We start from the raw sequence: 25,388 nt of genomic DNA, 5'->3' as shown, positions 1-25,388 counted from the left end.
AACAGGCGTGGACGCTGTTCAAAAATACCATCCTGGAGGCCCAGGCCATACATATTCCGCAAATTAGAAAAGAAAGACGGAAGTCCAAAAGACACCCGGCCTGGTTGAAAAGTGAGGTGAAGGAAGCTATTAGGGCTAAAAGAAACACCTTCAGAAAATGGAAGAAGGAACCGTCTGAAAATAACAAGAAACAGCATAAGGAGTGTCAAAACAAATGCAAGGCACAGATTAAGAAGGCCAAGAGGGAGTATGAAAAAAAGATAGCATTAGAGGCAAAAAAACATAGTAAAAAATTTTTTCGGTATATTAAAAGCAGGAAGCCGGCAAAAAAATCGGTTGGGCCGCTGGATGACCGAGGGGTAAAAGGGGCGATCAAGGAAGACAAAGACGTAGCGGAGAGACTGAATGAATTCTTTGCTTCGGTCTTCACCGAGGAAGATTTGGGTGGGATACCGGTGTCGGAAATGGTATTTCAAGCAGACGAGTCGGAGAAACTTACTGACTTCACGGTAAACCTGGAGGACGTAATGGGGCAGTTCGGCAAACTGAAGAGTAGCAAATCTCCTGGACCGGATGGTATTCATCCTAGAGTACTGATAGAACTGAAAAACGAGCTTGCGGAGCTACTGCTAGTGATATGCAACTTATCCTTAAAATCGAGCGTGGTACCGGAAGATTGGAGGGTGGCCAATGTAACGCCCATTTTTAAAAAAGGCTCCAGGGGAGATCCGGGAAATTATAGACCGGTGAGTCTGACGTCGGTGCCTGGGAAAATGGTAGAGGCTATTATTAAAAACAAAATTACAGAGCACATCCGAGGACATGGATTACTGAGACCAAGTCAGCATGGCTTTTGTGTGGGGAAATCTTGCCTGACCAATTTACTTCAATTCTTTGAAGGAGTGAACAAACATGTGGACAAAGGGGAGTCGGTTGATATTGTGTATCTGGATTTTCAAAAGGCGTTTGACAAGGTACCTCATGAAAGGCTACAGAGGAAATTGGAGGGTCATGGGATAGGAGGAAATGTCCTATTGTGGATTAAAAACTGGTTGAAGGATAGGAAACAGAGAGTGGGGTTAAATGGGCAGTATTCACAATGGAGAAGGGTAGTTAGTGGGGTTCCTCAGGGGTCCGTGCTAGGACCGCTGCTTTTTAATATATTTATAAATGATTTAGAGATGGGAGTAACTAGCGAGGTAATTAAATTTGCTGATGACACAAAGTTATTCAAAGTCGTTAAATCGCGACAGGATTGTGAAAAATTACAAGAGGACCTTACGAGACTGGGAGACTGAGCGGCTAAATGGCAGATGATGTTTAATGTGAGCAAGTGCAAGGTGATGCATGTGGGAAAAAAGAACCCGAATTATAGCTACGTCATGCAAGGTTCCACGTTAGGAGTTACGGACCAAGAAAGGGATCTGGGTGTCGTCGTCGATAACACACTGAAACCTTCTGCTCAGTGTGCTGCTGCGGCTAAGAAAGCGAATAGAATGTTGGGTATTATTAGGAAAGGTATGGAAAACAGGTGTGAGGATGTTATAATGCCGTTGTATCGCTCCATGGTGCGACCGCACCTTGAGTATTGTGTTCAATTCTGGTCGCCGCATCTCAAGAAAGATATAGTAGAATTGGAAAAGGTGCAGCGAAGGGCGACTAAAATGATAGCGGGGATGGGACGACTTCCCTATGAAGAAAGACTAAGGAGGCTAGGGCTATACAGCTTGGAGAAGAGACGGCTGAGGGGAGACATGATAGAGGTATATAAAATAATGAGTGGAGTGGAACAGGTGGATGTGAAGCGTCTGTTCACGCTTTCCAAAAATACTAGGACTAGGGGGCATGCGATGAAACTACAGTGTAGTAAATTTAAAACAAATCGGAGAAAGTTTTTCTTCACCCAACGTGTAATTAAACTCTGGAATTCGTTGCCGGAGAAAGTGGTGAAGGCGGTTAGCTTAGCAGAGTTTAAAAAGGGGTTGGACGGTTTCCTAAAGGACAAGTCCATAAACCGCTACTAAACGGACTTGGAAAAATCCAAAATTCCAGGAATAACATGTATAGAATGTTTGTACGTTTGGGAAGCTTGCCAGGTGCCCTTGGCCTGGATTGGCCGCTGTCGTGGACAGGATGCTGGGCTCGATGGACCCTTGGTCTTTTCCCAGTATGGCATTACTTATGTACTTATGTACTTATGGGAATAACTAGTGAGGTAATTAAATTTGCCAACAACACAAAGTTAATCAAAGTTGTTAAATCGCAAGAGGATTGTGAAAAATTGCAAGTTGACCTTACGAGAGTGAGAGACTGGGCATCCAAATGGCAGATGAAGTTTAACGTGAGCAAGTGCAAAGTGATGCATGTGGGAAAGAGGAACCCAAACTATAGCTAAGTGATGCAAGGTTCCGCATTAGGAGTCACTGACCAGGAGAAGGATCTAGGAGTCATTGCTGATGATACGTTGAAACCTTCTGCTCAGTGTGCTGCGGTGGCAAAGAAAGCAAATAGAATGTTAGGTATTATTAGGAAAGGAATGGAAAATAAAAACGAGGATGTTATAATGCCTTTATATCGCTCCATGGTGCAACCGCACCTTGAGTACTGTGTGCAGTTTTAGTCACTGCATCTCAAAGTAGAATTAGAAAATGTACAGAGAAGGGCAATGAAAATGATAAAGGGGATGGGACGACTTCCCTATGAGGAAAGGCTAAAGCAGCTTGGGCTTTTCAGCTTGAAGAAAAGGCGGCTGAGGGGAGATATGATAGAGGTCTATAAAATAATGAGTGCAGTGGAACGAGTAGAAGTGAATCGTTTACTCTTTCCAAAAATACTAGGACTAGGGGGCACACAATGAAGCTACAAAGTAGTAAATTTAACATAAATCAGAGAAAATATTCCTTCACTCAACATGTAATTAAACTGTGGAATTCGTTGCCAGAGAAAGTAGTTAGTTTAGAGGGTTTTTAAAAAGATTTGGATGGCTTTCTTTTTTTTTAATTTATAGAAGTCTTTATTGAACATTGTTAATCAAACATAAACATTACACATCTCAGCATAGTACAACTAGATTATATAATTCTGCTACCCCCCTCAGATCCAGTGGAGATTGTGTACCAAACAGTTCAGCCAACCATATAACAATAGCATGTCCAGAGCTTAGTATACTTCAAACATTTTTAGTTTTACATAGTAACAGTCCCCTTCTATTAATCCTAATCCCCTCCCCTTATCGAGCTCTTCACCTCCCTCCCACCCTCCCTTCCATCCTCCCAATCTGCCATCCAATGCATTCATTTTCTCTTTATTCCAAACACTTGTTCATAAAGGGGTCCCAGATTCTCTGCCATTTAGGCAGTGTTTTTCTCTTCAGAGCCGTCAATCTCTCCATTTCACAAATATATCTGAGCTTAGTTATCCATCTCACCATTGGAGGAACCAACAGGGATTTCCAGCTTTGCGCTAGGTTCACCCGGGCAGCATTCAGAGAGGCGCGTACAAGAAGCTACTGGTCTGACGTAAGACCCTCTGGTCGCCCACCCAAGAGAAAGATCAAGGGATGCCACTGCACAGACCCACCAATCCATACCTGAAGACGTGCCCGAACACCCCTCCAATAGGCTTGCGCTTTTGGACAAGTCCACCAAATGTGACCCGCTGTTCCTACCTTGCCACAATTTCGCCAACAGTTTTGAGATATTTGGGCATTCATATGGTGTAGCCTAGCCGGTGTCAAGTACCATCTATAAAATACCTTAACAGCGCTTTCTTGCAAAGCCACCGCCACTGAAGATTTCCGAATCTGCTTCTCAAGTGTCAACCAACTAGCCTCTGGTAGGGTAAATTGTAGTTCTTGCTCCCACCGCTGTCTATGTAGTATGGATGGTTTTGCGCACCTTATTTGATAATCGTACAGAAAAGATATCAATCCACGCGTGCGCCTAATATCTACACATACCTTCTCCATCGGGTGGGTATCTCGCTTTAAGCAGCTGCCATAAACAGGCCACTTCAGAAAATGGTGGAGCTGCGAATAGGCATACCTGTCACCAGGCCCACATCTATAATCCTCCACCAAGTTCCCAAAGGGCAAAATAGTCTCTCCCACGTGCAATTGCCCCAACAGATCCAAGCCTGAGGCTGCCCATCTGCAGAAAACACTATTACCTATACCTGGCTCAAATAAGGGGTTATCCACAATTGGGGCTAAGCCGGATACAATCGGTTGGCGATCCGGAAACATACAATCCCAGTAGTGGAAGGTGGTCTGGACTGTGGGCGGAAATTTTTCTATCCTTCCTCTATATTTGCTGGGCAACCACATGAGATGCCCGAGTGCACGCGATCCAACCAGGGCTTGTTCAATATCCACCCATCTTTTATGATCTTCCCTTCGAAACCAGTCAATGGCCCCTCTAGCTTGTGCTGCCCAATAGTACCAGGTGAGATTGGGCACTCCCAAACCTCCCTCTTTTTTACTCTTATATAGCACTGCTCGGGGCAACCGTGGTCTTTTATGGTTCCAGACAAACCGGATCAAGGAGTCTTGAATCCTGGACAAGAAGGACCTGGACAGCTTCAGAGGCAATACCTGGAATAAGTATAACAATCGGGGCAAGATGTTCATTTTAATCGAGGCAATGCGCCCAAACCAGGATAAACCCATAGTCGACCATCTGTCCAGGTCCCTCTGTATCTCCCTCCTGAGGGCCTGGTAATTATTATCAAACAGTGCAGATAAGTTGCTCGAGATCATAACACCTAAGTAGCCCAAGGCTCTATCCTCCCATTTAAAAGTAAAAGACGCCTTCAATGACTCCATTAAACTCGGAGGTACCCCCACCACCATGCCGATAGATTTACTAGCGTTAAGTTTATAGCCGGAGATTTCAGCGTATTCACCTATCACTTTCATTAAATTCGGCAGTGAAATTAAAGGATTAGTCAGGGACAACAAGACGTCATCTGCGAATAAAGCTACTTTATATTCTTGTATTTGGATGGCTTTCTAAAGGAAAAGTCCATAGACCATTATTAAAATGGACTTGGGGAAAATCTGCTGCTTATTTCTAGGATAAGCAGCATAAAATGTTTTGTACTGTTTTGGGATCTTGCCAGGTATTTGTGACCTGGATTGGCCACTGTTGGAAACAGGATGCTGGGCTTGATGGACCTTTGGTCTGTCCCAGTATGGCCATACTTATGTACTTATGTACTTAGGATTATGAATGGAATCGTGCTACTCTTTAGGGTTCTAAATGGAATGTTGCTATACACTTTGAAATTCTGCATGGAATCTTGTCATTCTTTAGAATTCTAGAATCTTGCTACTCTTGGGGTTCTACATGGAATGTTGCTATTGTTTGGGTTTCTGCCAGGTATTTGTGACCTGGATTGGCCACTGTTGGAAACAGGATGCTGGGCTTGATGGACCTTTGGTCTGTCCCAGTATGGCAATACTTATATGCAGATGGGCTACAAGTCCTCCACAGAACCTGGAAGGCAGCTGATGGAAGCTCTAGGCACCTGGAGCAAAGGCCCTGAATGCATCAGGGTGGACCTGGGAGCACCCCGGATATGGCTTTGAGGATATGCAGATGGGCTGCAAGTCCTCCACAGTTTTTGCATAAACACTGCAACTTAGACCCACAGAATGCAGAAACAGTGAAAGTGGTGAGTCCTTTGGGACCCCCACATGGCCCCTGGAAGGGAAGGGGTTCTGATTCTGTACCATTACAACTCACCTTTCCTGATCTATGTTAAAAGGAGATGAGCCACTGTCACAGAGGACTAATTCCAGAAGAACCTGTACTGCAAAGGCCCCCTTTATATCTCTGTTTTAAATCACTTTCTTGCCTCTCTCTATGCCTGGCCAAAACCAGCCTGAAAGCTATCCAGTTTAGCCTCCTCCTTCTCCTCTAAAAAGACCATCAATTGACTTGAAAGTTCTTGTCTCTTGTCACCAGCAGAAATGCCAAGGATGGCCCATCCCAAAGTTGGAGATTTATTTATTTATTTATTTGTTGCATTTGTATCCCACAGGCTCAATGTGGCTTACAATGTTCTGTCATGGCAATCACCATTCCAGAGTAAAAGATACAATTGGTACTACATAAAGAACATGGATAACGTAATAGAATTAAGCAATCAGGTATAGAGAGATCACATTTGGGATATGAGGTAAACGGCAGTGGCGTTCCTAGGGGGGCTGACACCCGGGGCAGATCGCCGATGCACCCCGCCCCCCGGGTGCAGCGCCCCCCCCCCCCCCGAACAGCGCAACACTACCCCCAGGCGAAAGAAACTCCCCAGGTGCATGCCGCTGGGGGGGGGGGTGCCGTGCGCCTGCCGGCTCTTCATTTTCATGCTTCCTCTGCCCTGGAACAGGAAATAACCTGTTCCAGGGCAAAGGGAGCATGAAAACGAAGAGCCGACAGGTGCGCGGCACCCTCCCAGCGGCGTGCACCTGGGGCGGACCGCCCCCACCGCCCCCCCCCCTTGGTATGCCACTGGTAAACCACTGGTGACGCGTTACAGTTCCTATGATGGTTCATTGTGGTATCAGGGGCGTAGCTACGGGTGGGCCTGGGCCCACCCAATCTCAGGTCAGGCCCACCCAGTCTCTTTGACTCACCAATCGGTACCTGTCTCTCTGATCCGCGAATCGGTACCTATCTTCTTAAGCACCGGTTAGGCTGCAGCATGCAGCCACGTGGAAGCCTCCAGCGCTGTGACAGGAAGCAAAGAGAAGCCTTCCTGCCTGCCTTTTATATTGTTGCTGCAGTGTTCGGGAAATCGGTAACCTAACCAGGACCTGCTTGTATGCAGCTGTATCTGCTGCTGCATGCTGCTAGCTGGAGCCTGCTCCCAGACCCGCGGCCCGTGCACAAAACGCATGGCCCGATGGCCCCCTCCTCCGGCCCGCGCACACAGCGCCTGATCTCCCCGGCAGTGCACACAGCGCCTGATCTCACCTCTGTAGCCTGCGCACATAGCGCCTGGTCCTCTAGGCCCATGCACACAGCGCCTGTGTCCCCCCGCAGCCCAACCACACACACTGCCTATCTCGATCCGCATGCACACTGTCTGCCCCCCCCCCCCCCCCCCGCAGCCCATACACACTGGTCTGCCACGACTTGAGTCTCCCCCACACCAGGCAGACACACAGCGCACCGAGGAGGAGTGTGCTCCTAGAACCCGGACTCCCACGTGCACAATCATCGGGGCAGTAGACTTCTATATGAAGCTCAAGACCAGGTAACATAAATTTTTTTTTACTATTTGTATTGCTGTTGGGTTGCTGGGTGGGGGTGGGCTCTGCACTACCCAGGTTTAAAAAAAATATTAAATATAAATGGGTTTCTGGATGGGGATGGGTTCTGTAGTACACCAGATGTGTTTATAAAATAAAAAGGGTTTATATTTAATGCAGATGCCAGGGTAGGGGGCAGGGCTGATGCTAGGCCACTGGGAGGAGTGGGGGGTAGGGAAGTGTAGGGCAGATTCCTGAATGGGGAGATAGAAAGGGAAGGGAAGGGCTGATGCAGGGCTACAGGACAATTTCAAATTCTTGGTCCTTTATTCTACAATTAATGATGATTGATCTGCGTTCTGCCTGTGACTGAGATTCTGCAAGCATGTGCTGTGCATTAGTCTGACTTGTCTGGCTTTTCAATGAGACACGTATTACTATTTTATATATTCACTGTTTCCTTTTTAAAGGTGCAGTTTTTGGTATTTGAGTGTTCAGAATTGGTGGTGTTAAGATTTGCAACATAGGTTCTGAATATGTATGAGGTTTATGTTGATGTAGGACAGCTGTTGGCCAGACTGTATATTAAAAATCCATCATCAAGTGCATTATAAGGCATTATTTAGGAGTATCCCAAGAAACAATACTCACACCTATACATACATAGTGCCCACCCATATTAGCTCTGGGCCCACCAAAAATGTCAGGTCTGGCTACGCCACTGTGTGGTATGTCTTGTTGAAGAGGTAAATCTTCAGTGATTTCCGAAAGTTGATTAGGTCGCACATTGTTTTCACGTCAAATGGCAAAGCATTTCACAGCTGTGTGCTCATGTAGAAAAAGCAGGACACGTGTGTTAATCTGTATTTTAGTCCTTTACAGTTGGGGAAGTGAAGATTCAGGAATGTGCGTGCTGATCTTTTAGCGTTCCTGGGTGGCAAGTCAATAAGGTCTGACATGTAGGCTAGGGCATCTCCGTGAATGAACCAGAGTGCAGACCTTGAATGTGATACGTTCTTTGAGTGGAAGGCAGTGTAGCTTTTTTTTTACCACCTCAGTGTTGGAGATTGAAAGCCAATGAGTAAGTTTTTTTTTCAGGGGCCCCACCCATGTCTAAAATCAGTCCTGGCAGGTGCACAAACTGACATATTCTAATCAATAAATAGAAAATAAAATTCTTTTCTCTACCTTTGTTGTCTGTTCATTTCATTTTTCTAATCATATTGGTCCCAGTCTCTGGTTTCTGCTTTCCTCTTTCTTCTCTTAACTGTCTTGCCCAGGTCTCCTTGTGCATTTGGCACTTCTTTTCTCTCTATGTCCACCACCCATCTTCCCTCTCTGTCTCTTATCTGTCCTATCCAGCAACTCTCCTCTTTGTCCCTCTCTCTATCCTCCTCCAATGTTCCTCATCTGCCTTCTCAATGTCCCTGCCCCCCCCCCCCCCCATATCCAGCACTGTCCCTTGACTCTCTGTATGCCCAGCATTTTTTCTCTGTGTCCCTGTCCCATCCCTTGTCCAGCGAATCCCATCTTTCCTCCCCTCCTATAGCACCCCCACACCAGGGACATCTCTCCCTCTCTGTTCCCTGCCCACCCTTGAAGTCAAGCATCTTTCTGTCTATCCCTCCCTCACTCAGTGTCTCTCTCTTTTTCCTTCACTCTCCACTTCCCCGACCTGGGTCCGGGATCTCTCCCCCTTTCTTCCCCCTCACTGTCTGATCTGGTATCTGCCCCCTCACCCCTCTCTCCCTCCCTCTTCCCCCCTCCCCAACAATGGGTCTGGCATTTCTTCCTCTCTTTCCCCTCATTCCACCACTGGTCCGGCATCTGTTTCCCCCATCCCCCCATGGATCTGGCATGTCTCCCTCCCCCATTCCCCCATAGATCTGGCAGTCCCCGCCCTCTCCCCCATCCTGAGTCTGGCATCTTTTATTCTCTCTTTCTCCCCCTACCGCTGGTTTAGCATCTGTCCCCTGCAATTCTCAAAAACCAGTGAGTCGCAGGCAGCGCTATAGACATGCTGCTGTTTCTGGCTGCCAGTCTGCTTGGTTATGCCTTTTTTTGATGCAACTTTTCTGTGCGCGGGACCAAGCGGAGAAAAGGTCCGGCAGCCGTAATAGATCAGAACGTAACATTTGATGACCAAATATCACAGCTCATTACTACAACTTTCAGAACCCTTTGGAAATTGAGAAGAATTAAGGGCCTCTTTTGAGTCATGACATTTTGCCTTCTGTTCCAGTCACTGATGCTATCACAGATTGACTACTGTAACGGATTGTATACAGGCTGTATAGAATTGAGCTTTCAAAAATTACAGATAGCTGAGAACACAGCGCACGCCTGATATTCAAAACTTCATGATACCACAGAACAACTCCCTTATTGCTCCCTGTGAAGGCTAGAATCCACTAAGTTCTTAATCATGGTTTTCAAGATGCTACAAGGCATGTCCCTAGACTATATGTATACTCTAATAGACCTTCCACTAAGAAATGTTTATGTTTATTCAAGCGTTTGATATACCGTCTGCCAGAATCTGAATTAGAAAAGGTGCAGAGAAGGGCGACGAAAATGATAAAGGGGATGGGACGACTTCCCTATGAGGAAAGGCTAAAGCGGCTAGGGCTCTTCAGCTTGGAGAAAAGGCGGCTGAGGGGAGATATGATAGAGGTCTATAAAATAATGAGTGGAGTTGAACGGGTAGATGTGAAGCGTCTGTTCACGCTTTCCAAAAATACTAGGACTAGGGGGCATGCGATGAAGCTACAATGTAGTAAATTTAAAACGAATCAGAGAAAGTTTTCTTCACTCAACGTGTAATTAAACTCTGGTAAAGGCGGTTAGCTTAGCAGAGTTTTAAAAAGGTTTGGATGGCTTCCTAAAGGAAGAGTCCATAGACCATTATTAAATTGGACTTGGGGAAAATCCACTATTTCTGGGATAAGCAGTATAAAATGTTTTGTACATTTTTGGGATCTTGCCAGGTATTTGTGACCTGGATTGGCCACTGTTGGAAACAGGATGCTGGGCTTGATGGACCTTTACTCTGTCCCAGTATGGCAGCACTTATGTACTTATGTATGTAAGTGGTTTACAGTTGCATAAAAAGCATTACTCAGTTTAGGAAAAGAACGCCATTACTTGGGTAGGACAGTTAACACAATCACTCAGGAGGGTGTAGAAAAAGGATTAAAACAAGGTATAGAGAGAAAGAGAACTGACAAGCAGTGCGCCTTCTATTCATTCAGCCCTAATGACTCAAAAAAGAATTCATGACTTTACCAGCCCATAAGCCAATTCATAAAAGTACATTTTTAAACAGGATTTAAAATTAAAAAAAAAAAAAGGATTCTGATCTAATATATTTTTGTAACTCGTTCCACCGTCTTGGGCCAGGTAGAAAAATGCTGAGACTCGAGTACTTTCATAATGGGTATTCTTTAATGGAGGGAGAGTAAGTCAATGACATCCAACGAGCGCAAAGACCGCGTTGGAGTATATGGTACGAAGGGAATTCCAGGTGATAGGCTTTAAAAGCCTACTACTACTACTATTTAGCATTTCTATAGCGCTACAAGGCGTACGCAGCGCTGCACAAACATAGAAGAAAGATAGTCCCTGCTCAAAGAGCTTACAATCTAATAGACAAAAAAACAAAGTAAGCAAATCAAATCAATTAATGTGTACAGGAAGGAGGAGAGGAGGGTAGGTGGAGGCGAGTGGTTTCGAGTCAAAAGCAATGTTGATGAGGTGGGCTTTCAGTCTAGATTTAAAGGTGGCCAAGGAAGGGGCAAGACGTAGGGGCTCAGGAAGTTTATTCCAGGCGTAGGGTGCAGCGAGACAGAAGTGCGAAGTCTGGAGTTGGCAGTAGTGGAGAAGGGAACAGATAAGAAGGATTTATCCATGGAGCGGAGTGCACGAGAAGGGGTGTAGGGAAGGACGAGTGTGGAGAGATACTGGGGAGCAGCAGAGTGAGTACATTTATAGGTTAGTAGAAGAACTTTGAACAGGATGCGAAAACGGATAGGAAGCCAGTGAAGGGTCTTGAGGAGAGGGGTAGTATGAGTAAAGCGACCCTGGCGGAAGATGAGACGGGCAGCAGAGTTTTGAACCGACTGGAGAGGGGAGAGGTGACTAAGTGGGAGGCCAGCAAAAAGCAGATTGCAGTAGTCTAAACGAGAGGCGACAAGGATGTGGATGAGGGTTTTGGTAGAGTGCTCGGAAAGAAAGGGGCGGATTTTACGGATGTTGTAAAGAAAGAAACGATAGGTCTTGGCAATCTGCTGGATATGAGCAGAGAAGGAGAGAGAAGAGTCAAAGATGACCCCAAGGTTTCGAGCTGAGGAGACAGGGAGAATGAGAGAGCCATCAACAGAAATAGAAAACGGGGGGAGCGGGGAGGTGGGTTTAGGGGGAAAATGAGAAGCTCGGTTTTGGTCATATTTAGTTTCAGGTGGCGTTGAGACATCCAGACAGCAATGTCAGACAAGCACGCTGAAACTTTGGTTTGGATGCAAGGTGAGATATCAGGGGTAGAAAGGTAGATTTGGGAGTCATCAGCATAGAGATGGTAGGAAAAGCCATGGGATGAGATTAATGAACCAAGCCAAGCAAAAAATCTTAAATTGCTCACATAATTCAATAGGTAACCAGTGCAGAGAGCGTAGTAAAGGAGTGACCTAGTTGTATCTTTTGGCACGATGTAGAAAACGAGAAGCCATATTTTGTAAGGATTGTAGACGTTTCAGGTTGTGCTTGGTAATATCTGCATAAACTGAATTGCAATAGTTCATACAGGAGATGAAAATAGCTTAGACAAGAGTATGCAACACGGAAGGACTTAGAAGACCCTGAAGGGGACAAAGTTGATGAAGTGTCAAAACAGCCTAGTTGGATTACTGGGAAAATTTGCTCTTCAAAAGTAAGGTGAGAGTCTAATTGTATCCCTAAATAGCGGAAGGAGTGCACAGGCAACTATGTCCTTGTCAAACAGATGGGGCACTAATGACGGAAGTGAACGATTACCAGGTATCCGGCATGCAGTTGTTTTTTCTGGGTTTAAGACTAGTTTGTGTGAGTGCAGCCATTGTGATACAGATTTTGAACAGTCTTGCAGAGGTCCAATATTCAAAGAGATAGATGATGTAGGGAGAAAGCAAGAGAATACCTACCCCTTCTCTACCTACCTGTTTCTTTTATTGTCCTACTAAACTTAACTTATTTTTCTTCATCAAAACTCTGTAATCCCTGTTACTATGTAAGCCGCATTGAACCTGCTTTGAGTGGGAAAGCGCTGGGTATCAATGTAATAAATAAATAAATATCGTCAGCATAGTAGGAAGCCCTGATGTTGTGATCCAGGATAACAGTTGCCAATGGATAAGAAAGATATTGAAGAGCAATGAAAGTTTCTTCATCTTCACCTCCCCAGCTGGTGTCCAAATCAATGTACACAGCTGGATTCCCCTACCAGCAGATCTAAGGAACATAACAGACTACCTACATTTTCACAAACCGGTAAAATCCTATTTATTCAAGCCATTTCTATCAGAAGAATAATTCTAGAAATAAGACTGCTTACTAAAGATCCTCAGGAGCTTAGCTTAGAATGGGTGTCAGAGCTGGTGGTGGGAGGCGGGGGTGGGGATAGTGCTGGGCAGACTTATAGGGTCTGTGCCAGAGCCGGTGGTGGGAGGCAGGGATAGTGCTGGGCAGACTTATACAGTCTGTGCCAGAGCTGGTGGTGGGAGGCGGGGCTAGTGCTGGGCAGACTTATCGGTCTGTGCTAGGGCTGGTGGTTGGGAGGCGGGACTAGTGCTGGGCAGACTTATACGGTCTGTGCTGGGGCTGGTGGTTGGGCAGCGGGAATAGTGCTGGGCAGACTTATACGGTCTGTGCCAGAGCTGGTGGTGGGAGGCGGGACTGGTAGTTGGGAGGCGGGGATAGTGCTTTGCAGACTTATAGGGTCTGTGCCAGAGCTGGTGGTTGGGAGGCGGGGATAGGGCTGGCCAGACTTATACGGTCTGTGCACTGAAGAGGACAGTACAAATAAAAAAGTAGCACATATGAATTTATCTTCTTGGGCAGACTGGATGGACCGTGCAGGTCTTTTTCTGCCGTCATCTACTATGTTTACTATGTATGTTTACTATTAATCAAAGAATGCTTGGTTTATAAAAGGCATTAATAGTGTTTATTATATCAACCAGCATATTGATCAGTATGAACGTATTAGTATCGAGATCACCTGTTCACGATACCAGACTATCTTTGCTAGCAATATTAATGTAATATCTTAAGCACTATTACTGTCTTCCCTCTAAATTTTTGCAGTACTACCTCTAGCATTACGATTGTTTTTGCCTCTAAATTGTTAGCCACATTAACTGAATCCGTTTGGAGAATGTGGGATATAAGAACCAATAAAGTAAGGTAAAGTAAAGAAGGGTATTGGGACCAGTAGATCTCAGATCCATCCCAGGAGATTTGCCTCTGTGCAGGGTTTCTGTCTACCTCAGAATCACACAAAGCAAGGCCTGTTCTTCTTGCAAACTTATAGACGTAGCTTAAGAATCACTTTATCTAGGGACTCAGGATGTTGGATGAGAGAAAGCAGAGCAATGGGTAGATAATTTGTCTTCCTATACAAAGCAGCTTTCATGAATACGACAGTCTGTGTTTCCACCTCTCTTCGTTGTAACAGGGAAAGTCTTTATAACCTACTCACTGGACACTGGTAGTGAGGTCGTGAAACTTGTGAACGTTCTGCGCAGCTGTGGATTTCAAACTATGGTAAGTAATCTTATAGAATACAAAGCTGGGGGCTGGGGACAGGGAATCTGACATCCTAGGCAAACTATCAGCCATGAGCTTCACCCTTCCTGGCCCACCACAGCCTAGCATCTCTTCCCTTCCCCTCCCCTACCTGATATCCTAGGCAAACCATCAACCATAAGCCTCACCAGTGATCCTTGAATTACTCTCTTGCAGATTGACATATTTGAGAACTCATTACAAGGCATTGATATCATCAAGTGGATGGAACGCTATCTGAGTGATGTGAGTACAGAACTAGCCCATCAGATCCTAGAGAGAGATCAAATAATCCAAAGAGCTCATTTGGTCCACCCTGCAGCTACATCCAAGCTTCTAGGGGCAAGAGAATGAGTCTCAGTGGATCTGTAAGGAGATGTTTACAGGAAGGGTCAAAAGTTTCCCTGAAAAGATGAAAGAAGCCAAAAGTTTTCAAGATGGGAAACACGCTATGCGTTCCCTCTCAGGTTTAGCAAGCCTTCTGATCGAGGCATCAATGCCTAAATCCTCACCATGAGCAAAACAGTGTTCTGTCAGATGAGGAATGGAGTGATTCAAAACTGCTGCCACATGATCATGTCTTCCAAGCATCACGGAAGCACCATCTAATGTCAACATCACTGTCCTCTTTGTATCACATTCAATTTCACCACTGTGGTCGTGATCCTCCTTTCAGTCTCACCTTGTCTTCCAGTGGTCAGTCTCAGAGGTGGCTCCAGAATGTCTTTTCCTTGCATTGTTGCCTCTGCTACCACTTCTTCTATGTTTCAAGCCTCACTCTAGTATTCTGTGTCCTTCAAGCCTCACTCTGGTGTTCAGTGTGTTTCAAGCTACATCATCAGTGAAGGCCTTCATAAGGAAGGTGAGGACGTCTGGAGTTGCTGCCTTGTTTCTTTTGTTCGCTAGTGTGCCTGGGTGGCACTTCTGCCTTGCTTCTTATTTGTTTGCCTGTGTGCTTAAGGGACTTGAAATACAAACTGACAAGCAATTGGAGCACAATACGCCTGACACAACAGTTACAGAAAAGGAAAACGTTTAGGTGCAGCAATAACCAGTGAGAGCAGAACTGATGAAAAAACACCTGGGGAAAAATAACAACATACTAAATTGAAGTGGAAAGACTTGAGGAAAATTGTGATTTGAGCTCTTGGAACTAATTGGTATTGTTCCAAGAGCTCAAATCACAAGATCGAGCTGATTTTTATTTGATATACCGCCACAGGACGTACCATCTAGGGGGGCAAGTTACTAACATGGGCTACTGTTAAGACGTGTTACTTTACTTTTAATCCCGTTATTAGTACCTAGAGCAGCCATTTTCAAAGCAGACGGACGTCTCAAAATGCCCCCAAAAAGTCCATCTGCCAAAAACATCCAAACCTCGAGTTTCAAATAGCAAGGGGGCGTGTTGTGGGTGTGTTTGGGGGGTAGGGGGACTAGGGAGGGCCCACATTTAGGACATCCAGCAAGAATAATTGAACAGGAATAAATGTCCAAGTCAAAAAAGAAGGGTGTCCTAAGCAGGGGCATAGCCAGACACCCAATTTTGGGCAGGCCTGAGCCCAAAGTGGGTGGGCATGAAAACCCGCCCCCCCCCCCCCCCCCCACCATTTCTTCCTCCCCTTCCCCCAGCAATTGGGGTGGTATCTTAATTGCATTCTCTCAAGCCCCCAATACCTTCTAAATCCTTCTCTTCTTTGCCAGCAGCTACTCACACCTGCTGCTCATGCCAACCCTGAGCCTTCCCCTTTTATGCAATGTCCTGGTCCTGCAAACAGGAAGTTGTGTCAGAGGGAAGACTCGGGGCCAGTATGAACAGTAGGTATGAGTCTTTGCTTGCTGCCAGTGAAGAAGAGAAGGATTTAAAGGTAGTAGGGGCTTGGGGGAATGCAGTTAAGAGACCCCCTCAATTGCCAGGATGGGGGGGGGGGGGGCAGAGGGAATGGAGTGATGCCAGGAGTCCCCACCAACCACATTGCTGCTGGGTTTGCCTGAATGGGTGGGCCTGTGCCCATCCGTAGCTACGCCACTTGTCCTAAGTAAGACATATTTCAATCCCATCCAGAGTATAAAAAGGTGCTCTGAATGAGTTGACCACTGGAGGGATTAGGCATGACCCCTCACGAGTCCCCCAGTGGTTATTGTCCCCCTCCCTCACCCTTGAAAGTGACACTGGAAAAAGGAAACAACATCAGGTATTGTGGACAGTCTGAACACAACAGCAAGCAGGTCTGAAGGGTAACCTAGTGGTCAGTGCCGTGGACTGTAAACCAAGGGACCCAGGTTCAATTCCCACTTCAACTCTTTTTTTGTTTTTAACCTTTAAATTGTGAGCCCTCCAGAAACAGAGATATACCCACTGTGTCTAAATATTAGATATAAGTACATAAGTAGTGACACTGGAACAGTCCAACGGTCTATCAAGCCCAGCATCCTGTTTCCAACAGTGGACAATCCAGGTCACAAATACCTGGCAAGATCCCGAAAAAGTTCAGTACATTTTATGCTGCTTATCCCAGAAACAGTGGATTTTCCCCAAGTCCAATTTAATAATGGTCTATGGGCTTTTCCTTTAGGAAGCCATTCAAACCTTTTTAAAACTCTGCTAAGCTAACCGCCATTATCACATTCTCTAGCAATGAATTCCAGAGTTTAATTACACGTTGAGTGAAGAAAACTTTTCTCCGATTCATTTTAAATTTACTACCTTGTAGCTTCATCACATGCCCCCTAGTCCTAGTATTTTTAGAAAGCGTAAACACTTCACGTCTACCTGTTCCACTCCACTCATTATTTTATAGACCTCTATCATTTCTCCCCTTAGCCGTCTTTTCTCCAAGCTGAAGAGCCCTAGCTGCTTCAGTCTTTCCTCATAGGGAACTCATCCCATCCCCTTTATCATTTTTGTCGCCCTTCTCTGCACCTTTTCTAATTCCACTATATCTTTTTTGAGATGCAGCGACCAGAATTGCACACAATATTCGAGGTGTGGTTGCACCATGGACCGATAAAAAGGCATTATAATGTCCTCACTTTTGTTTTCCAATCCTTTCCTAATAATACCTAACATTCTATTTGCTTTCTTAGCCGCTGCAGCACACTGAGCAGAAGGTTTCAACGTATCAACAACAACGACGCCAAGATCCCTTTCTTGTTCGGTGACTCCTAACATGGAATCTATGGAACCTTGCATTACGTAGCTATAGTTCGGGTTCCTGCTTCCCACATGCATCACTTTGCACTTGTTCAATTTAAACGTCATCTGCCATTTAGACGTCCAATCTTCCAGTCTCATAAGGTCTTCTTATAATTCTTCATAATCCTCTCGCGATTTAACAACTTTGAATAATTTTGTGTTGTCAGCAAATGTAATTACCTCACTAGTTACTCCCATCTCTAGACCATTTATAAATATGTTAAAAAGCAGCGGTCCCAGCACAGACCCCTGGGGAACCCCACTAACAACCCTTCTCCATTGAGAACACTCACCATTTAACCCTACTCTCTGTTTTCTATCCTTTAACCAGTTTTTAATCCACAATAGAACACTACCTCCTATCCCATGACTCTCCAATTTCCTCTTGAGTCTTTCATGAGGTACTTTGTCAAACGCCTTTTGAAAATCCAGATATACAATATCAACCGGCTCCCCTTTAGCCACATGTTTGTTCACCCCTTCCAAGAAATGTGAGGCAAGATTTCCCTTCACTAAATCCATGTTGACTTTGTCTCATTAATCCATGCTTTTGAATATGCTCTGTAATTTTGTACTTTATAGTAGTCTCTACCATTTTAAAGAACAAAATTGATGATATCTGTTATCTTGATTTTTCATTTGAGTCTGTATACCATCCTCTAACCAATTGGAAGAAAAGCCAATTTGTGTTCAATCTTCCTTTGGGTCTTGTTTTTAAATCAAGTAGACAGATTAATCTACCTCTTTGAATATTTTCCAGTGTAGCCTTTTCTTTCTACCTTGGGGAGACACAGGGCCCTGTGAAGGGATGGGATTGTGGGGAAGAGTGAGAGGGTCTTTAATTTATATACACTCCAGATGTCATCAGGACAACTTAAACATCTATCCCCAATAGAGACCCTCAACACCGTGAAGTGGTGGTCTCCTACACCCTTGGGGTAGTGCATTGGCTTTTTGGGTGAGGAAACTGAATGCTTCTTATCATTGCCAGGTATAAGAGAAATTTTCTGTAATTTGTTGTCTCTCAGGTTCCCATAAACTCAGTCTGGGCAGAAAAGTATCAGTAATATTGCTTAAACTTTTAGGGAAAATAACAGTAACTTGCTTTGCTTCACAGTAGTTTGGTCATGGATAAATCCATGGATAAATCCTTCTTATCTGTTCCCTTCTCCACTACTGCCAACTCCAGACTTCGCACCTTCTGTCTCGCTGCACCCTACGCCTGGAATAAACTTCCTGAGCCCCTACGTCTTGCCCCATCCTTGGCCACCTTTAAATCTAGACTGAAAGCCCACCTCTTTAACATTGCTTTTGACTCGTAACCACTTGTAACCACCTGCCTCCACCTACCCTCCTCCTTCCTGTACACAATAATTGATTTGATTTGCTTACTTTATTTTTTGTCTATTAGATTGTAAGCTCTTTGAGCAGGGACTGTCTTTCTTCTATGTTTGTGCAGCGCTGCATATGCCTTGTAGCGCTATAGAAGTGATAAATAGTAGTAGTAGTAGTCTCTTGTAACCAGAGCTAATGTTGTGATGTCATAATGCCTCAGGCCACCAATAAGAGCCAACCTCATCAGTGATGTCACAATGGCTTGATTGTCCTATACTTGGCTCACTTTTATTACATAGCTCTTTGAGCAGGGACTGTCTTTCTTCTATGTTTGTGCAGCGCTGCGTACGCCTTGTAGCGCTATAGAAATGCTAAATAGTAGTAGTAGTAGTCTCTTGTAATCAGAGGTGATATTGTGATGTCATAATGCCTCAGGCCACCAATAAGAGCCAACCTCATCAGTGATGTCACAATGGCTTGATTGTCCTATACTTGGCTCACTTTTATTACATAGCTCTTTGAGCAGGGACTGTCTTTCTTCTATGTTTGTGCAGCGCTGCGTACGCCTTGTAGCGCTATAGAAATGCTAAATAGTAGTAGTAGTAGTCTCTTGTAATCAGAGGTGATATTGTGATGTCATAATGCCTCAGGCCACCAATAAGAGCCAACCTCATCAGTGATGTCACAATGGCTTGATTGTCCTATACTTGGCTCACTTTTATTACATAGCTCTTTGAGCAGGGACTGTCTTTCTTCTATGTTTGTGCAGCGCTGCGTACGCCTTGTAGCGCTATAGAAATGCTAAATAGTAGTAGTAGTAGTAGTTAAGAAGCGTCATGTGTCATGTGCACGAGAGAGGGAGCAGAATGAGGAAGTTGCTCTTGTGATTTTTCTAATGATGCTGTTCTCTCTCTGTTATTAACAGAAGACGGTGATGATAATCATAGCCCTGAGCCCAAAGTACTTGCAGGATGTTGACGGAGACGACTCTCTCCTGACCAAGGATAAGCATGGTCTGCACACCAAGTACATTCACAAAATGGTGAGGGGGGTCAGCATTGACTTTTCATTCTCTTGGCTTGGAGGAGGAGTGACCTGGTCGTTAGAGCAATGGGCTGGGGTGCATAAAGTTAAAATTTACAAATGTTGCCTTCACTAACACCCCTTGTCTTCTTGGGAAGGACAGTCTGGGCCTTATTTGCAATTTCACGTGGAAATTCCACCATTTTTAAGTGCAAACAACACCCTCATGTAATTGGCAGGTTTAGAAAGAACAATTGTAGAAACTGTAAGGGGGCAGGTTGAAGACATGGTTTCTACATTTCCTGGGGGGGGGGGGGGGGGGGGTAAAAAATCTACATGTGTTTTCCCACTTCATGTTTCCACATGGGGATTTACAGCTGTTCTTGGAAAGTGCACGTTTCATCCAGCCCTCTACATGAGGGATTAAGGGAGGTGTCCTCCTTAATCCCCCGTTATTTCCCCTTCAATCTGAACATAAATAAAGAATTCACGGGGTAAATATTAATCTGGCAGTAGCGAGCATTTTGCTGACCGTCACTGGCGGTATTCCTGGATAGGCATTGACTACCCGGTTTATATGGAGGTACTTAACCAGCCATGGGCTGCTGTATAAAGATGCGGTCCCATTTATGTGGATACCCTGGCCACTTAAGTGCTGAACATTGGTACTTAACTGGTTCCGCCCTCCGGAAGACCTCCAAAATAGCTCACAGAGATTTTTTTTTTTCTCAAATCCCTCTGAGCATGTGCAGTACATACCCTTGCTGGGCGAGTCCAGGCAACCCCACTTTCTGTTTCAGTCTACCGTTCCCAATGGTTGCATTTTTCAATTCTCCACCAAAGAACGATTAATCTGCTCACACAAATTTACACCTCAATGGAACAGCTGTCAGGATACAAACACCAATTGTAATAAGCGCCCTGGATGCGGGCACCTACATGAGGGTTCCAGGCTCAAGAGGTATGTGTCCAATATCTAGGACTAGCACACCTCATCCTGCCTGCTTGTTCTATTGCCGCATATCTCTGTGCCCACATGCTTTATGGCCGCATGTCTCAACACCCAGATGCACAGGCGAGACACTCTCCAGGACACTGTTCCCGCTCGAAGCTATACTGAGCCCTACACTGGTAATGACAACTCTGCCTGCTCCGCAACCAGGCCTCCTCTGGTGTGGCTGCTGCAAATCAGATGCCACCAGGCCCTTTCTCTGGCCTTTCAGATTTCCCCATCATGAAGTCCTCTAGAGGCTATCTGGCCCCCCAAGGAAACATCAAACATTCTTACCCTTACTGGATAGAGCTCCATGCCTTAGCCCCAGATTGTCTCCTCAAGTACTCAACCACTGGAAACCCAGGAATGGTCCTGTCCTGGGCAGAGGACATATCGGGGGGGGGGGGGGGGAGGCCTGACCACAACTGCTCAGCCACTGGGAACCCAGAAATTGGCCTGTAGTGAGTGGAAGACACTTCAGGGGGGCCTGGCTGCACCTGCTCAACTGCTTAGCCATCGGAAACCCAGAAATGGTCCTGTTCTGAGCGGAGGACACATTGAGAGGCCTGGCTGCATCCAGCACCATTAAGACCTAAGTCCTGTCTCAGCGCATGCAGGCCTTGCCACTGCCCTCATCAGGGCCGAGCCTGCCGGCCCTGCCCACCCTCACAGATACCTACATCTGGGCCAACCCTCCTGGCCCCTCCCACCCTCTTCGGCACCATCACTGCTGCTGCACCTGTTGGCCCCACCCATTCAGGCACTGCAGACACAGGAGCAGCATAGTTCTTTGAACACCGGGCTCATAGGCATTTCATTTGGGATCTTGCCAGGTATTTGTGACCTGGATTGGCCACTGTTGGAAACAGGATGCTAGGCTTGATGGGCCTTTGGTCTGTCCCAGTATGGAAATACTTATGTACTTATAGAGTCCAAGAAACAGGAGCTGAGAACTTTCACCAGGCCTAATGGCGCTGATTGGCACCTCAACCTCGATACTGCCTTCATCTGCTGACAGTGGGCATGGTGTTGTGACCCGCCCCGGCACTGCCCACCTCAATAGGAGGTGTTATCTAAGGTTGGCCTGCAGCTCGTGCCCACCACACCGACGTGCTTCTCCCCCGAATGATGACGGTAACGGAATTCAAACATGCGTGGGATAAACATAAAGGAATTCTGCTCAGAAGGAAGGGATCCCCACAAGCTTAGCCGGTGGTGGGAGGCAGGGCTGGTGGTTGGGAGGTGGGGATAGTGCTGGGGAGACTTATACGGTCTGTGCCAGACTGGTGGTGGGAGGCGGGGCTGGTGGTTGGGAGGTGGGGATAGTGCTGGGCAGACTTATAGGGTCTGTGCCCTGAAAAAGACAGGTATAAATCTAGGTAAGGTATACACAAAAAATGGCACATGTGAGTTTATCTTGTTGGGCAGACTGGGTGGACCGTGCAGGTCTTTTTCTGCCGTCATCTACTATGTTACTATGTATGATGGCCATATCCAGGCATCAGCAAGAAATATTCAGAGTCTGAGGTGGGAAGAAGGATGGATACTCTATTTCCTTCTCTACCACCTTCAGTCCTCTCTTTCTCCTGCTTCTTCTCACTGTCCTCCTCAGTATATTACACATGGAAACCTGGAGCCATTTGATTGCTGGTGGAACCCTGGAATTTCTAGAGCAATGAGCTCCACTGTGTCATTAATTCAGACAATAGGAATACTCCAAGGGAGAAACACTTGAGTAAGCATTGGGCAATCAGAAAAAGGAAACAGTTCCTGTCAGAGGTAGCTTTCAACCTATCGTTTGTCATTTCAGATGCAGATTGAGTTCATCGAGCAAGGAAGCATGAACTTCAGATTCATCCCTGTACTCTTCCCCAATGCAAAGCAGGTGAGTGAGAATCAAGGAAGTTTGATTAACAGGAGATGGCAGGAGCGTGCTTGGCCCATTATCCGGCCTGAAGCCAGTAGGCGGAGTTTGTCTCCCTATCAATTACATTGTTTTGAGTGTACCAAGATGGCGGTGGCTACAGTGGGGAGAATTAAAACCTCCTTGGGTGGACTGGCTTCAGCCTTGTGACATCACGCTGTCTCCTATCAAACCTCCTCCCTCCCACACACACACACTCACATAAGTAGACTATAAGTTTTCAGATTTTTGTGGTTTGATTCCCACAGGAGGTTCTGAAGATGCAAAGATTTCAGTTCAGATGTATGACAGATAGGAGAGTTATGCTGTGTGCATTTGTTTTTCTTATTTACAGGTACATGTGCCTACCTGGCTTCGGAACACACACATTTATCGGTGGCCAAATAATAAGAAACAGATCTTGCTGCGGTTACTGAGAGAGGAAGAGTACATTGCTCCTCGCATCGGGCCCCCACCCACCATCCACGTGAAGCCAATCTGAACATGAACTGTGGTACTGGGATGAAGCTTCTTCTTGTGGGCAGCGGGGATGCTTTCTGATGGGACCTTTTGTGTACTTCTGTGGAGGACTGTGTGTTGCTATGCAGGAAACTCACATCTTCAAGGGATCCCCATAAAATCCTTGAGGCTTGCGTTGTGCAATGAAGCCTCTGCCTTTCCTCCTTTCAAGGGTTTTTGTGATCTATTTATCCATTTGTGAGCTTTTAACTGACTGATAGAGCCCTAAATCTTAAGGGGAGATTCTTTGCTGCTTTGGATTTTTATATTTATAATCTTAACCCTCCATTGTCTCAGGTACAACCAGGGGTGTGCTGGTAAATTTTTAACAACAAGCTCTTTCTCCAGACGTAGCCAGCTCTGCAGTTGGAAGGGCCAGGAGTGGCCGGGGGTGGGGGTGGGCGGAGAGCAAAACTTGCCTCTCTCTCCTCCCTCCCTTCGTGCGGGCACGCTAGGCATACCTTTGCTGGCAGCCAATAGTTGGACTGCCACCACTCCCAACATCTTGCTCTGAGCAGCATGCTGGAACTTCTTTCACATGCTTGAGAAGTCCCAGCCTGCTGCTCAGAGCTGGAAACAAAGAGCGGGGAGCAGCAGTAGTCTATTTACATGGCTGGCGGGGCTCAGCATCCCCACCAGTAAAGAAAAAGAGAATTCGGCAGGGGGCCCAAGCCCACATTTTGGGAGCCACTTCTTAAAGTAGCCATGGAGGGCCCTACTTTAACAACCGGCTCCCAAAATTCTTAAAAACTTAACAACCGGCTCTTGCGAGCCTGTGAGAGCCTGCTCCACAGTGGCGTAGCCACAGGTGGGCCTAGGTGGGCCAGGGCCCACCTACTTAGGGTTCAGGCCCACCCAACAGTATCACACATTTGGTGGTAGCTGGTAGGGATCTCAAGCTCTGCCACCTGAAGACTTCTCCCTGATGGTAACAAAAACGCTACTGTCCATGATACCGGCACCTGCACATACTCAGTTTTCAGCAAATGCCTGCTGCAGACTGCCAAGGTGTTTTCCCACCAGCTGAGATATTTCTTTGGTGGTGGTGGTGGTCGGGGGGGGGGGGGGGGAGGAGAACACTTGATGCCCACCCACTTCTTGCCTAGGCCCACCCAAAATCTGTTCTCTGGCTACGCCCCTGCTTCTCCAGCACACCACTGGGTACAACCTTAGATTTTGAGCCTTCTAGGGACAGGAAAATACCCAGTGTACCTGAATATAGCTCACCTTGAGCTCAGTGGTGTAGTCATACCCAGTATTTTGGATGGGCCCAGAGCCAACTTAGATGAGCCCTTCCACGGCACAGCAGTCCACAACCCGCCCCCCCCCCCCCCCCCCCCCCGGAGATATTTTAAAAAATAGATTTTTTACCTACCCTACATCAACATCTCTCCTCCACAGCGTCCCGGCTGAACCCCGTCCCTCCCTGGCATACCTGGCGCCTGCAGTGATTCAATTATTGCTGTCTGTGCCGGCCCTGACAGGAAATGATGAAATCAAGGGTGGGACCCGGCCAATGGAAGCCTGCAGGGCTGGCACAGGCAGCAATAGTTGAATCACTGCGGGTGCCGGGGACGCATGTACGGTATACCAGGAAGGGATGGGGTTCAGCAATGGGTGGGTAGATACCAGGAGGCCGCAGAGAAGGACAGATGTTTATGTGAGGTTCCACCACTGGGTGGGCCTGAACCAAGAATGGGTGGGTCTGTGCCCACTCAGGCCCACCTGTAGCTATGCCACTGCTTGAGCTACTGTGAAAAAAAGGTGTGAGCAAAATCCAAGTAATAATATTTGTGGTTATACAGATGTAACCCTGGTCTGATTAGAAAGTTCCGGGCACCAGCTAGCTGTTCGGGTCACAGCAAAAGTGTTAGTTCTGCTTCTCATCTGGGCGCAGGCTGGGGACGGACTTACTCCGATAGGCCATAAGGTTTTAAGCCACACTTTTAATCTTTTCTTTGTTAGTCCGGAAGTAAATATGATAAGTAGTAGTAGTAGTAGTAAATAAACTTCACTGTCGCTCACAGAAATATTCCAGTCCAGGTTTTATAAACCCAACACAAACTTTACTTGAACTCTGGAACAGGCAGTTTATCCAAACTTCATATTTCTGGTAATACTAGTTCTTTCACTAACAACAGTTCAAACGGTAAACTTGCTGAAAAGGTGGTTAAGTGTCAGTTCAAGACTCTTGGTGTAATTTAACAGTCCATTTATAAATCCTAAGGTATTTACATATTTACAGCTCCTCCAGTCCATCCTTTTGGGCAGAATAATCCAAGGCTGTGCCTGCAGCACTTTTGCAACAAACAAGGACGCAGAGAAACTGAGCCAGGCACGGGACAGCGCC

General features: G+C 46.1%; 1 protein-coding gene across 1 annotated transcript in view; it reads left to right on the top strand.

The window, feature by feature from the left end:
- The window catches only part of TRAF3IP2 (TRAF3 interacting protein 2), a 55,619-nt gene extending 32,250 nt beyond the window's left edge, over positions 1-23,369 (top strand). The window contains exons 5-9 of the mRNA XM_030199219.1: positions 13,959-14,047; positions 14,246-14,314; positions 19,525-19,641; positions 22,427-22,501; positions 22,875-23,369. Of these exons, the coding sequence (XP_030055079.1) occupies positions 13,959-14,047; positions 14,246-14,314; positions 19,525-19,641; positions 22,427-22,501; positions 22,875-23,021 (497 nt within the window). The 3' untranslated portion in view covers positions 23,022-23,369. The remainder of the gene's footprint in view (positions 1-13,958; positions 14,048-14,245; positions 14,315-19,524; positions 19,642-22,426; positions 22,502-22,874) is intronic.
- Positions 23,370-25,388: the final 2,019 nt, after the last annotated feature.

This window comes from Microcaecilia unicolor, chromosome 3, assembly GCF_901765095.1.
Source record: "Microcaecilia unicolor chromosome 3, aMicUni1.1, whole genome shotgun sequence".
In the NCBI taxonomy this organism is placed as follows: Eukaryota; Metazoa; Chordata; class Amphibia; order Gymnophiona; family Siphonopidae; genus Microcaecilia; species Microcaecilia unicolor.
Note: the sequence above shows the minus strand (reverse complement) of the source record. Positions and strands in the feature narration are given on the sequence as shown.